Source organism: Pagrus pagrus, assembly GCF_965226575.1.
Source record: "Pagrus pagrus genome assembly, chromosome: 19".
In the NCBI taxonomy this organism is placed as follows: domain Eukaryota; kingdom Metazoa; phylum Chordata; class Actinopteri; order Spariformes; family Sparidae; genus Pagrus; species Pagrus pagrus.
The window spans coordinates 943,467-958,191 of NC_140203.1; the positions used below are offsets into that span (position 1 = coordinate 943,467).

General features: G+C 44.2%; 1 protein-coding gene across 1 annotated transcript in view; it reads left to right on the forward strand.

The window, feature by feature from the left end:
- The window catches only part of gfra2b (GDNF family receptor alpha 2b), an 88,133-nt gene extending 73,808 nt beyond the window's left edge, over positions 1–14,325 (forward strand). Inside the window, exons 8-10 of the mRNA XM_084383809.1 lie at positions 1,896–2,080; positions 7,350–7,397; positions 9,989–14,325. Coding sequence (XP_084239935.1) covers positions 1,896–2,080; positions 7,350–7,397; positions 9,989–10,132 — 377 coding nt within the window. The 3' untranslated portion in view covers positions 10,133–14,325. The remainder of the gene's footprint in view (positions 1–1,895; positions 2,081–7,349; positions 7,398–9,988) is intronic.
- The last annotated feature ends 400 nt before the right edge of the window (positions 14,326–14,725 follow it).

The window sequence follows — 14,725 nt, forward strand, 5'->3', positions numbered from 1 at the left end:
AATGTCATGCTGTTACAACGGAGCCTGAAAGCACTTGAACTCACTTTGTACTTGGCCGATGTGGATAAGAGAGCTGAGCTGGAGTCGATCTACAATGTACTCCTCACCAGCTTTGGGTAGAGACTGAAATGGGATGACAGATACAAAATGAGATCTGTCATCCCGTCTGGGATCAGCACCAGAGAAAGTGTGAGGAGCTCGGACATCCAGAAGGAACTTATCCTTTTGCATCGGAAGGAACCAGTTGAGGTGATCAGGGACCTCCTCAGAAGCAGCTCAGGAATGACTCAAGGAACGTGACAAAGAGCTCGAGGCACCTGGTGTGAGACCCAACTGTGGACCAGACTTTGATCTGTCAAGGCACGGACACAGGACCTCTGGGACTGTCCTGTGGCGTCCGGCAGCAGGGTGCTGTCATCGGACCTCTTGAGTTCTTTTGAAGTGGGCCTCTGTGGATCAGACTTGTTCCGGCATGTCCCATGGATGCTCTATCGGATCGGGATTTGGGCAACTCGGAGTTCAGATTGACATCTTGAGCTCTTTGTCAAGTTTTGCGAGCCATTTCTGAGCAGATTTTGTGGTGTCTGGACACATTGTCCTGCTCGGGGGACAATTGCACTGCCTTCGTGGAGTGCCGTGACCATGAGGGGACAACTGGACCCAAGGTTTCCTAACAGCACATTGAATTGTCACAAGATGATCAATGTTATTAACTTTACCTGTCAGTCCTTTAAATGTTGTGGCTGATGGATGTATATCTCATCCGGCCCGGGGACACCTCAGGACCCTCCAGGAGGAGCTGAAAGAAGCTTCTGGAGAGAGGGACGTCTGGACTACCTTGTTCAGACTTCTGCCATCGCGACATGACTCTGGATGAGCGGCAGAAGATGGATGGATGGATGGATGGATGGGTGGGTGGGTGGGTGGATGGATGGATGGATGGATGGACGGACTTGAACACACAAAACCAACTTGTCAAAATTGGATTGTCAGAATTCATGAATCAGATATGACCAGCTGTCGCTTTTAAAGCCGGAGCAGTTCGACTTTCCACTGTCCTGAATTACCAAAATGTCTTCTACTCTCAGACACTCAGGAAGGTTCGTCCTGAGAGGTTTGCGTCAGCTCTGCCGCTCAGGGCAGGATGGAGTTTGTGACGTGACATTGAAGCGCGGCACATCGAGATACAGAAGAGTCGATGGGAAGACGAGTTGGGGAGCGTCTCAAACATGCGTGCACAATGGCCGAGAGAGCTTTTCAGATTTTTGTTAATAGCTTTTTCATTTCTTTGCAGACACTTCAACTTAATTTTCACCCTGACCTCTTCCCACTGCATACACAAACTACCTTTTTAAAAATGATGAGCTAAAGTGATGCATCTTTCATGAATAGCTTTCTAATATTTTTAATCATACAAACTTTAAACCAGTTTTACACTCACCTTGGCCTCCTCCCATTGAATATTCAACCTCTCGTTAATACAATTCTGACTTGTACTCTTCAAACCCAATTTTACATTAACTCTTTTATTCATTTCCACCTGCAGTAGACCAACTTAAATGACTTTCATAACTCTCTTTTTTTTCATGACTTTATGTGTCTACATGATGATAACTGTTTTATTTAACATATTTGAGCAGCAAAACTTAAATGTGAGAACAAGAGCGACTCCCAGGGTGGTCCGTCCGTACTTTGGGTACGAATATGAAAAGATATTTTTTGCGTAATTAACTGATTCATATACAGATTGCATTGTCTGTAAATATAAAGACAGGAAGTTTTGCTGTTTGTCGTTTGGTCTAATATTGATAACGATGTCTCTCTGCTGTCTGTCGTTCTCTCTGCTCGTCTCTCACGTTTCCTCTCTGCTCTGCTTTCTTTATCTCTGCTCACAGAAAATGCCATCCAGTCGTTCGGTTACGGCTCAGAGGGAGGAACTCTTCTTGTAACCGAGCCGTCATCGACCTTCTTACCTCCCGCCCAGCCGCCGATCATCTCCAAACCCGCTCCCTCTCTACACGGCAATGCAATCAAGCCCATGGACAGTGCTTGTATGTTTTCCACTTGTGCGAACCTGCAGGTGGGTTTTTTTTCTCATAATTATTGCATTTACAGTTTCTTCTTGACCTACATGACACGGAGGGATCACTGCAAAGCTGACGTGCAGTAGCCTCATATTAGGCCTGTCGAGTAGTCAAGTTGAACCTCACATAAGTTGATGTCTGTCAAATTTGATGGTACATAAGTTTACAATTATAAATAAGGAGGTTTTCCAATGAAGTTGTCATTTCGACACAATGGATCGTTGATATCTGACAAACAATAACCCCAAACCAAACAATAACTGTGTTTCCAACACCGTCACCCCTGACGTGGTGTTAAGAAAGCCTTTGTTTGTCCTACTTCACATCTGATTGGTTGGTTGTTTTCATTGGCTGCGTCTCTGCAGCTCTGGCTGAGTCTGATACTGTGGTTTATGTAGTTCTGGATAGATTTTGCCTATTTTGAATCTTTATTTGGGTAAAATACTGAAACAAAATGAAACATTAACTCCTCTCCATCCGTCTGTTTCCTGGCCTGAAGCCTGAGGCCTGAAGCCTGAAACCTTTAAACCCTTTTTCCTCAACATCCCTGGCTCTTTATTAACTGTCCGGTGTCTTTATGAGGCAGAACGTCAATAAAACGCTGCTGTTTTATCAGTAAGAGATAAAGAGAGCCAGTCGAACAGGAAGTCTGTACATTCAGACGGTGCTGAGGAGGTCAGAGCAGAACAGATTTATGTGGTTTGCTCTTCTTCACCTGCACACACATTAGCGTCATCCTGCCTGCATCCAGTGAAAGTGCAAACCCATCCATTATGTGCAGGCAAGAGGTGTAAGGCTGGAGGTTAGAGGCCAGTGTAAATTGCTATCCATTATGTAAGAGATTTAAAGCATGAATTATAGAACACCTCGACATATAATGCGGCTGGATGTAGAGATATTTCACTCAGTTGCTTCACTGTTAGCTCATTTATATCTTGTTGTGGAGATTAAGTCCCCCAGGTAGCTTATATTATATTTTATTTATACAACTGCTGAAGGTAAAATAAAAGATAAGAAGGGACACCACATCTCCTGTTAACCAACCGGTGCTATAGAGTCACGATGTGGTTAGCCTAGCTTAGCAAAAAGACTTAACACAAAGGGAAACAGCTAGCCTGGCGCTGTTGATGATAATCAGGAAAACAAAGTCTCTGTAATTCAGATTTTTTCCGAGTTGGTTTTGAAATCCTGTCGATTTTTGAGGTCGGCAAGTAAGCTGACCATACCTGGCAACCCACGGCTATACAGTTGCTCAGTGGGCGGAGGCGTTTTCAGCGCCCCTGGTTCTGGTTCTGGAAGTTAAATAGTAAAATGACCTTTTTCTTGTAGGTCCAACAGATTTTTCCTGATTTGACAATGCAACATGAGTCGCACCTGTTCAGTGTTTCAGTTATGAAGATGAGTTGATATTTTAAAAATCAGTGAAGTTGATGAAGTATATTGTCTCCGTACTGTTTTCAGTTGAGTATACCTCAAAAAGAAATAATAGAGTCAAGCATCACATTCTGTCTGTTTTATGTTTCCTGAACTCTTTCCTGGAGTCGGTGTTGAAACAACAGGTGTGGTTCCTCCCTCACGGGATGGGACCAATGTTTTTATACCATCACTATTGATTTACGGCAGCGCCGGTGTCCTCCCGCCCTCCCACAGCTCATGTCTCCTGTCTGCTCATTGTGATGCTTCCCTAAACTCAGCCGTGCCTCGGGGTCGATGGTGTTTCCCTTCATGTCGAGCCTGCAGACATCCCGGTAGCACGGGGAGGCTGTCTGGTGCCGCCGGCTCGCTCGATACTCAGCGGGGGGGGTGTTTGTTGGGATTTGGCAATGCTCCATTCAGCTGACGTGACCGAGCCGGTGCAGGTGTTGCAAAGACAGGAGTGCAGATTAATAGATTCTGCTGGAGTGCACTTGAATGAGGACATCAGGGTCGTGCACCGGGTGCTTTAATATTGAGGGCCAAGGTCCTCTGGGGACAGAAAGATGAAGGATTTCAGGCGGCAGAGACCTGTGAACCTTCAGCTTTGTTCTGGTGGCACAGACACACACCGTCGCCCAGTCTGAAACAGTTTGAAGTTAAAATTAATGGATTTTTTATTCTATTATTATTTTTTTATTGCTTTTATTTGGGAAATCATTCTCAAATTTTTTAAACCATCATTTTGGCCGTGGAGTTGATGTTTGTAACTTTAGCTCCGTCCTTTGAGCCTATTTTCATTCAAACTGTCACCATTACTGTGCTGAATTTATAGAAATCACTGGATAACATTGATACTGAAGAAAAATTCCTAATAATGATCGTCTTTTTTATGATTTGAAAGAAGATTTCTGGGCGTTTATCCAGAGATAAATCCTCAGGAAGTGACTGACACTGAACAGAAAAACATGTGTGTTCAGATCTGAGTTATGTGAGGAAGGAAGAACAGTGAAGACGCTGATCAGAGCTCAAGGCTGCAGACGTGAAACGCTGAGTGTGAACACAACAGTGTGTTTACATCAGACCTCCACAGGGAGCTGTAAGTGTGCGCTGCTGTACGGGAGTAACAAGGCCGACGCCTCCACGCTAAATATCCATATTAATACGATGCTCTGTGAACATTAACACCAACTGAACAACTGAACGTAAACCTTCACCCACAGAAAGACTTCATAAAGATCAGTGCAGAAATAAACTTCAGCCTCCAAATCACACAGACGATGAGTCTGAAAATGAATTAATAACTTGTTTTGTTTCTGCTTTGTTGCCTTTCACAATAAAAGCCCCATACCAGCACACTGTGTAACTGCTGATCGTTCCCAGTCGCCACAATAAATGTTAGTTAAACCACAGATAAGTCCAAACTGAACGTTTCATCATGTTGCAGCTTTAAGTTTGTTTAGGTGGATCACTGTGCTGATGCTCTGGTTAGGTTTAGGCACAAAAAGCAGTTGTTAGTGTCAGAAAACATCGTGGTTTGGCTTCAAATACCTGTTTTGGTCGCCGCGATCAGAGATGGAGAGGAAACAACTTCCTTAACAAAGAGCCGGTTTTGGCCGCCCCTGCCTGCCATGTCCAAATGATGTTTAACTAATGTGTTTAAATGAAGAAAATGACATTTATACACTGTGATTCACACACGTGACTACAGCAGCACTGTGAAATAAACATGAACCCGAAATAAGTGGCCTTCGACTCACTCTGAGTCTGAACCTGTCCTTTAAGAAATAGTGAGCGAGATGACACCGTGTTACGACGCCTCCTGTACACAATTTAAACCTGAACACCCCCAGCACCGCTCCGTCGGGCCCGTGAAACCTGCAAACTGTATCTGTCAGCACTTTGAAAGCATTTCTACATACCTGCAATGTGCATCTGTAAATAATGACGGTCCCACAGCAGCAGAGAGGAAGCTCTGTGTGAAAAGAGACGGACAGGAAACAGATAAAGACAGAGATATGATATAAACACAGTGTCCCTCTGGATGTTGGACATCAGCTCATACATGCTGCTGTGGATCTCTTTTCTGAATCCTATCATTTTCCCCAAAGCACATGAACACAGCTATCATTTCTCTGAGCCGTGCTGAGCAGTCAGTTTACAGGAAGCAGACCTGCAGAGGCGTTCGGTGTCAGCACAGGTTACTGCGGCAACAGTCAATATGATAATGATTCATCCCAGGCTTTAATGATCGCTACAACAACCTGCTGTATGTGCACATGGATGCATATTTATGGACATGTATATTTCAGAGGAAGCGATAATGATCCGGCGTGCGGGCTCCTCTTCCCGCTCTCGATGATTTCCCGTCTCTGAAAAGAGTTTTTCTTCCTTCCTCGGCGAGCGATAACATCTGATTGGCTCTCCCACCCAGGTACCGGGAGGAGATATGCTAATGAAGTGCTGACAAAGAGGCTGATGGAAGACGGAGATAAATGATGCTGCGTGTGTGTCACGCTGCTGCTCTGCATTTCAATGACGCTGAAGCTCGTGAAGCTCATTTTAACTGTTCGTCATCCCTCCGAGAGACAATCACAAGACGGTTCCTGCTTCTGAATTTTAAACAGTACCACCAGGATAATGATAATGATCACATAAGCTCATCTTATGGCCACTTTTAATTATTTCAACCAACGATAAATACGACAATACCCAGAAGGCGACAGTCTAAAAAACATGGAAATAAAGACGTGAACAATAAAAACGTATCAGCAAAGTAATCCAATGACACAAAACAGTCACACAGTGACAAGAACATCTGTTTTCCCTCTAAACAGAAAAATACAACCGTCCACCGTCTGAGCTCAAGTTTCTCTCTGACTGAACTCAGACGAGCTTCATCGCCTCGTTAACTCATCAAACTGGACACAAACTGAACCACAGTCACCAGAACACTGTTTGTTTGTCTCCACAGTCACCGCTGGTTCAGTCCAAATCAATCCTCACAGAGTAACATGTGGAAATATTGTCCCCCGCCTGCCGTGTCTTCTCGTCCCCGGAGTCATAGTCCTGGTCAGAGCCGCTGTAAATCGCCTCTGTACTGTGTCTTCACGCTGACCTTCGTCTCTCTCAGAGGCTGAGTTCAGTCCCAGTCTGCGGTCCAGACGTCTTCACCGGGAGTACAGTGAGCAGCAGTTAGCAGTTAGCAGTTAGCTTCCTCACATGTTGCCTCTTTATGCTGCGTTCTTACAGTGATCAGTTTCCTTCAGTGTGATCTTCAGCTTCAGTTCAGCTTCAGCAGTGCAGAACTGAAATGCAGCTTCTGAGGACGAGACGTGAAACACTGTTTATGGAGAAAGATGTTCAGACTTTTACCTCAGCTACCACCTGCTGTCCTCACTGTGATACAACTGTAATATACTGTGATATATAGTAATCTTTAATATTATGCACGACTCTGCCGCTGTACATCACAGTATGTTTGAAAAGGTTTTGTATTATATTAAAGTCGATTCACATTAAAATCAGTTTTCTGTTGAATGCAGAAATCTTCATTATTATGATTATTATTATTATAATCATTATTATTATCATAGTCAGCTCCTAATGCATGCTGGGTAAAATGGACGGACTAAATGTGAAGTTTTTCAAACAGTCGTCAGTGTTTGTGAGTGGCAGGTTAGTTAAAGATCAACATCCTGCAATTATAACGGCAGAGTCACGAAAACTCTCTTTTAATGAGTCCGACTTGTTTGTCCTGACTGTGCGTGGGCGGACGGGCGGGAAAATAAAGCTTCACGGCGGTAATTGTGTGTTTCTGATACTTTCTCCTAATGAGTTCTTGTTTTACAGGATGGAGGTCAGAAGTGCGTCCCCTCTGATGAGTTTGAGTGCGAGGAGGTGAGCAGCTCTGATCCCACACACAAAACTCGTTACTGCTTTCATAACGTCCACACACACACACACACACACACACACACACACACACACACACACAGTATCTCTGTCACTCTCAGTATTTTTGGCATGTGTGTTGATGAGGTTCAAGCACACCGTCTTTACAACAGATTATTAATATCAGCTGACGACAGAGAGGTTCATCGTGTTCGTTTCACTGCAGAAGTTTAATGGTTGTACTTTTATTAGTAATTATATTTCAGAGAGTATCGTCGTTATATCGGCGTTTCCTCTTTCTGTTGTCGATCGAACGTACAGACATCGAAAAGACAGAATTAAAAAGAAGGAAGTGACAAATCAGACCACTGCTCGTGTATTCAGCGTTAGCTTTCATGAAAAGACGCCACAGGTGACTTCATTACGGTTCAAAGTTCAGTCCACAGTTATGAATTACAGTCATCTGCAGGTACGATATACTGTATATTTCCCACAGTCACTGTAAACAGTTTAACTACACTGTATTTTAACATCTCTTATCAAGCTGTTTGTAATCTAAACAGCGACAGTGACGTGGTCCGTAGAGACGCAGAATATAAGATGAGGACATTTAAACCGGCAGCTTCTGATTCTGATTCCTCATCACTGACCGACCGTCTGGATGTTTTACTGTCTGAGAGAAGCCGGTGGAAAGTCTGTGACTGTTTTATTAGAAACAAAAGGAGGGAGAGAGACGCCGTCAGGTTTTAAAAGGTCAGACAACAAAAAAAGCTTTACTGACCATAAAGAATATTACATCAAGTGCATGATACACTGATTTTACCTCCGTCCTCCGCTCAGCATCACAGCACGGGACTGCATTCAGTCGTTATAACATAATAATAATAACTTTATACATAAACATGAACGTTAAGCTTCAGTTTTTTATAGTTTTGAAGCTTTATTTTTATCCTCTGATCAAACTGAAGCAGAATCATGAGCAGGAAAGAGTTTAGCTGGAAAAACAACAATCAGCTCAGTGTTGTTGCCATCTGCTGCCGTCTCCAGCCACATGTGCTGTGGGTGGACGTCAGGAGGTCGCTGCTCCCACAGACGCTGCAGGATGAGCGCTCGACCCGATCTGACCTCGTGTTTCAGTGCACGAATACATATTTATCTAAAGAAAAAAATCCATTCATTTTTATTGATTTATTTTCATTTATATGTATCATATGTATATGTGTTTTCTCCAGTAATTAATTCGTTGTTTGGTTTATAAAATGTCAGAAAACTATGAAAAATGTTCACAACCCAGAGACACTCAGTCTACAGTCACAGAGGAGGAAGGAAAGCAGAAGATATTCACGTTTAACGAGCTGACAGCAGCGAAATCTGACTCAGACCGATTGATCGACTATCAGAACAGTTTGTAATGAATTTAATAGTTGACAACTGATCGATTAATCGTTGTAACAGCTGTTGTCTGCTGTCTGTGTCTACAGATGAGAGGATTCACCAACATGTCCTGATATCTGATCAACAGGATCAGTTGTTTGCAAAAAGTCGTTTCCCAAAACAACATCCAGTGAAGTCACGTAACGTGCGTAACATAACTGCAGGTCTGTTGGTGACTGTAGTTATTTTACATTTAAACCTAAACAAACTGTGCCCTGAAGATCCGGTTCACCTGTCTCTGGTGCGCTGCAACGGTCGCGTTGTTTTGGGAGACGCTTACATCGACCTGTTCAGTCGTTCAGGATGTGTTGTACTCTTTATTCTGCCTCACCTGACTTCCTCCTTTGCTGGCTGGTTTCCTCTCTACAACGGAGGTGGCGAATGCAGAGTCATTGAGCCCACAGAGCCACACCGGGCTCATTCATGGGAATTACATCAGGTTGAAATAAATCAGAATTTCCCCTTTGGTTCTGGTCTGATCCGAAAGTACAGTTCCATAATTCTGTGCACTCAGAAATGCACAAATTTGACTTCACAACTTCCAGAAAACAACTGGAAGTATTTCAGCGTCAGCAGCGTTTGGATCTGACGCCGGCGTCGACGCACTTTTCATTAAAAATAATGACCTCGCTCTGCACGATGCAACGTTTCCACACACCGGGTCGCTTCATGTTCCTCTGCTCGCTGCAGAGCAACTGCAAGAAAACATCCTGTGTTTCTTTTCACTGACTTACCTTTTTCTTTCCTTCGCCTTCCATCACTCTCCTCCTCCTCCTCCTCCTCCTCTCCTCCTCCTCCTCCTCTTCCTCCTCCTCTTCCTCTTCCTCTTCCTCTTCCTCCCTCCTCCTCCCCCTCTTCCTCCTCTTCCTCCTCCTCCTCCTCTCCTCCTCCTCTTCCTCTTCCTCTTCCTCCCTCCTCCTCCCCCTCTTCCTCCTCCTCCTCCTCCTCCTCCTCCTCTTCCTCCTCCTCCTCCTCTCCTCCTCCTCCTCCTCTTCCTCCTCCTCTCCTCTCCTCCTCCTTCTCCTCCTCCTCCTCCTCTCCTCCTCCTCTCCTCCCTCCTCCTCCTCTCCTCCTCCTCCTCTTCCTCCTCCTCCTCCTCCTCTTCCTCCTCCTCCTCTCCTCCTCCTCCTCCTCCTCCTCTCCTCCTCTCCTCTCCTCCTCAGGCTCTGTTGGCTCAGGGGTCAATAGACTCTCAGGACTCTGCAGGGCCCAAGAGCAGCAGCCGGCACTCAGCTCCGCTGCTCCACCACATCTCTGTGACTGTGTGTGTGTCCGTCCTGCCAACGTTTCTACTCTTCTTCTCATAAACATGAACCCACACACACACATACTGCACACACACACACACACACATACACACACACACGCACACACACACACACACACACACACACACACACACACACACTCATGAATGGCAAGACCCAGAGAAAGGCACACGACTCGACACCCTCTGCTACGGGGAAATGTCAACCAACAGACACGCGATCATCGTCAGCGGCCGTCGGAGGAGAGAGAGCGTCGAGCAGAGGACGTTCAGATCAGCCGCACACACACGGACAGCGAGGGAGAGGACAGGAAGAAGAAACTGGACTTTGTGAGAGAGACAAACAACAAAGGCAGAGACAGACGGACTGTCGGGACTTTGGATCACAGCGACTTCACTTCCCGTGCTCCGTGTCTGGAGGGTCTGTGTGCTTTTTGTTCAGCTCCGGCTCTGACTCACTCCCTCCGGCTTTTTTGGATCCGAGACAGCTGGGCTGAAAACACACACGGACTCTGGCTCCAGCACAAAACCACACACACACACACACACACACACACACACACACACACACACACACACACACACACACACATGCAGACTTAGAAATCGCGGCATGAGAGAGAGACGTCAGGACAGATGGGTCCGGTCCTTCCATCACTACTCTGGACCTCTCGAGTGGCAACAAGTCTATACTGCAAACATACAAATCACACACACACACACACACACACACACACACACACACACACACACACACACACACACACCTTCCTCCTTGTCAGCGGGCAAACAGGGTCCCCTCACGGACACAAACACTCATGCTGTACACCAGTGTGCTTTCTGCGGGTCTTTATCTTAATTTTGTTGTCGACGTTCTGTAAAAAAAAAAAACTTCATCTAATGTGGAAAAAAGTCTCAATGGGAGAGTGTATATTTCACATACTGTCAGTGTATAGTTGTGTGAGTGTGTGTGTGTGTGTGTGTGTGTTTGTCTTTCTTTACGTGTGTGTGTCTGTTGGGGAGTGTGTGTTTTTCTGCGAGGCGTGTGTGTGTGTGTGTGTGTGTGTGCGCAGCAGAGAGACTGTAAGGACTTAAATCTTATAAGAAACTGAATACCAACATGTGAAGCTGTTTCACGACTCAACACTTAGTGTTGACATTTAAATACCAGTGAACTGACGGAGCTGACGTATGTGCTGTTGGAAAATCAAATATCTGGATTCATGTGGTTTGAATCGCCGTGTTTGAGGTTTGCAGAGGGTCATTTTCAAGTGATAAACTTTGAGTTTGGAGAGAAAATTGCAGAAATTCAACTTAAAGTCTCACAGAAACATAAAATAATACTTTCACTTCTCAGATTATATGTTGTAAGAGCCACAATGGAAGAAATTCAGAGAAAGTGAAAAGAGAAAAAAGGGAGTTGTTCTAAAACTTCTCATGAGGGAGTCGATGGTGGAAAGTCGAACAGTGTTCATAGTTCATAGTTTATCTTTGTTACTACTTAAAGTTTGGATTTCACAGTTTTACATCATTATGCAATGCAAAGTTTGTAAAAGGCACAGCGCTGGATTCTTTTGTCTCGGTGTCGTTTGTGCAGAAACTTCACTGCTGCGTCTGAAACAAAAACCACCGTCAGAAAAAAAGAAAAAGAAAATCAATAACTTCCATTCAGGAGACGAGCCTCCGGCCGTCTGTTTCACTCTTATCCACCAAATCTTATGAGGACATGACGTTAGATTTCCTACGAGGAGATTCTGGCACCATGTGGACAAAAGATGATGATGATGGTTTTTCCTCAGTTCATCCTCAGCACTTTTTAATGTTAGGACTCAACCAGGATGAGTCAGAGTCCAACTTAGTGACATTAAATGACATTATAAAGAACCAGAAAGAAACAGACGATCTTCTCTGCGATGGTCTCGCTTGCTTACATACTGATCTGTATGAAACAGCCCAACCACCAGAATACATGTTACCTCAGCACATTTCTGCAAAACCACAGATAAGTTCAAACCAGACGTTTGTTCAGGTTGACTTTCTTTCTCTCTTGTCACAACACTGTGCTCATGCTCTGGTTAGGTTTAGGCACACAAACCACTTGGTCAGGGTCAGGGTTGGATTTAAATACCTGTTTTGGTCGCCACTGTCACGGACGACGATGGTCCAACATGGATGGTTTTGGTGGCAACAAACACAGCGGGAAACGTCCACAGCTCCTCTTGAAAAACACCACAAACACGGATGGAAATGTCTCCAGGTGTCCTTGAAAATATCCAGTGGTGTGACTGTCCTCTGTTTGGCCGCCTTGTTGGTTGTAATAACGCAGCAACCACCTTCCCCTGCACCTCCTGCTGCAACAGGTGGCTAACAGTCATATAATGTAGACTTGATATGACACATGTGGTACAAAGTCAACCTTGAACATATCTGTGGTTTAACTGCAAACATTACATCCTGGAGACGGGGCTGTTCATAACCAACCTGCTGAAATTTGGTTTTGTTGATCAGTCGTTGTCGATCAATCTGAGTCTACTGAACAGAAGCGAGGACGGACAGATTAACTGGAACATAGCTGAACTTTTTGTTGGATGAAATCACCCAAATGGTCCAAAAAGTAGCTCAAGATCCATTTGTTTCTGAATTCTTGAAATTTAAATGAATTGTCTTATTCTTTCCCCTGGCAAACTGGATTATGTCCTTCAAAGTGTCCATAATCAGGACGAAGGTTCTGTCCTCCACATCGTCGTCGTTCTGTCTGATAAGTGATCACATCAGCTCAGTTCTTCACAGGTTCTCCTCAAACTGTTTCTCTGCTCTCTACTTCCACTGAGTCTCGTCTGTTCAGGCTGATATCAGTGTCAACACTAGCATCAGGATCCATTTATGCTACCGTTTGCTGAACTACGCTGTTCTCCTCATGTGATGTCACGTCCACATTTGACTTGGACATAAAGCTCATGAAGCTAATCAAAGTAATAAAGGTATTCAATTCCTTATAAGGTTCAAATATTTACGTCCTCTCTGCTCCTCTAAACGTGTTAACCTCTGTGTGTGTCTGGGGTCTTCAGTGTGTTCTTTACCTCTGGCCACTCTGTGGGGTATTTTTTATGTTTCATAGAAGCTACCAGGATGTGGAACGAACAAAGGCCTGGTGTTGGTTAAGACGGCCACCAGGTCGGTGTCTCGAGTGGATCGTCACCTCCTGCCCTCCGTCAGCTGGAAGGAAAAGAAAGATCAGTTTCTGTGACTATGGTGTGGCCTTACTTTACTGTTCTTTCTTACATACTTGAAAGTGGGAGAATGATTGTTATCGCCCCGCCAGCGGCCGAGAAAAGAGGGTTACAACACGGTAAAGATTGTCCAAACTAGCCAGTCTGCCGTTGAATTACGTGTGAGTATCCATCGTCTCCAGAGAAATTTTACATTTTATTCCCAAAATAAAGTACAAGTGATGTCAGTGTGCAGCATGTTTTGTGTCATAAATATTAAAAAGCTAATTACTGAGCTTATTCCATTCAGGAAACTCCATAAACTTAGTTTTGCATCACCTATGGCCTAAAATCTAAAATGTGAAAACATGATCATGAAACCTGACTTGAGGGATTTCCATAATATTTGTAGTAGATATTCATGTTCCCCAGAGGATGAGCTATTCACATTTAGGACAGTATCCTCAGAGTATTTAAATGGCAACAACATGTTCAAAATCAAATCTGGTAACTGTTTTGCAACTTTGTTTAATTCAAAATGTACTTAAAAATACATAGAAACAAGGCAGTATCATCAGCGTAAGGTAACAAAGACAAATGAAGATTCAGTGACTACAGGCTCCAACAACTGATCCTCGCGGGACACCTCAAATAACTCGTGCCAAATCAAGACTCAATCTGTTTCTGATCAGTGTAAGTCGTCAGCCGTATGCCGGTCAGTCCTTTGAAGCCATAATGTGATAATAAGCCAAACATTATGATCCACCATTGAGAACAACCGTCCTCAGGCTGATATCTCAACTACTATTAAGATATGAAAGAAAACTATCAGTCTGTATTTGCCGCTGGCGGGGCTTTACACTGTACGATAATGTGGCGGGAAAGAGAAACGAGTAGATGGAGGAGGAGAACGGTGACAGAGGTTGTAAATTTGCTGATATATTTGTAAACTTTAACGGCGCTACAGCAGTGTAACTGAAATATGTGTCTGGAGATCTAAATAAAAGTAACATCTGTAACAACAGCTGTGTCTTCTCTGTGTGTGATGTTCAGTCCTTCTGCTAAATGAGGGCTACATTCAAACATTCAAACATTCAAACGTGATCTCTGGCTACGGTTTTCTTCTGAATTTCAACAAGGCTGCAGAGAAAAGAGAGACGAGAGGAAGTAAAGGACAGTGTTGACTATGTTTTGAAAATAAAAACCTTGTGGAGCCTGAAAGTAGTTCTGTCAATCTTCCTCTTTAATCCCATTTACTTTCCATTCACTTTTTGGATATTTAACCGATAGCTTTCTTGCTAAGCAGTAGCTATGTCTAGACACCGAGAAGCCCCACAATGAGGAGGGGGTGTTGCTTCTGACAGTGTATGCAGAGCTGAGTGTTGCACTTTTATCACCGTGTTGTTAGCTTGTTGTTAGCTGTG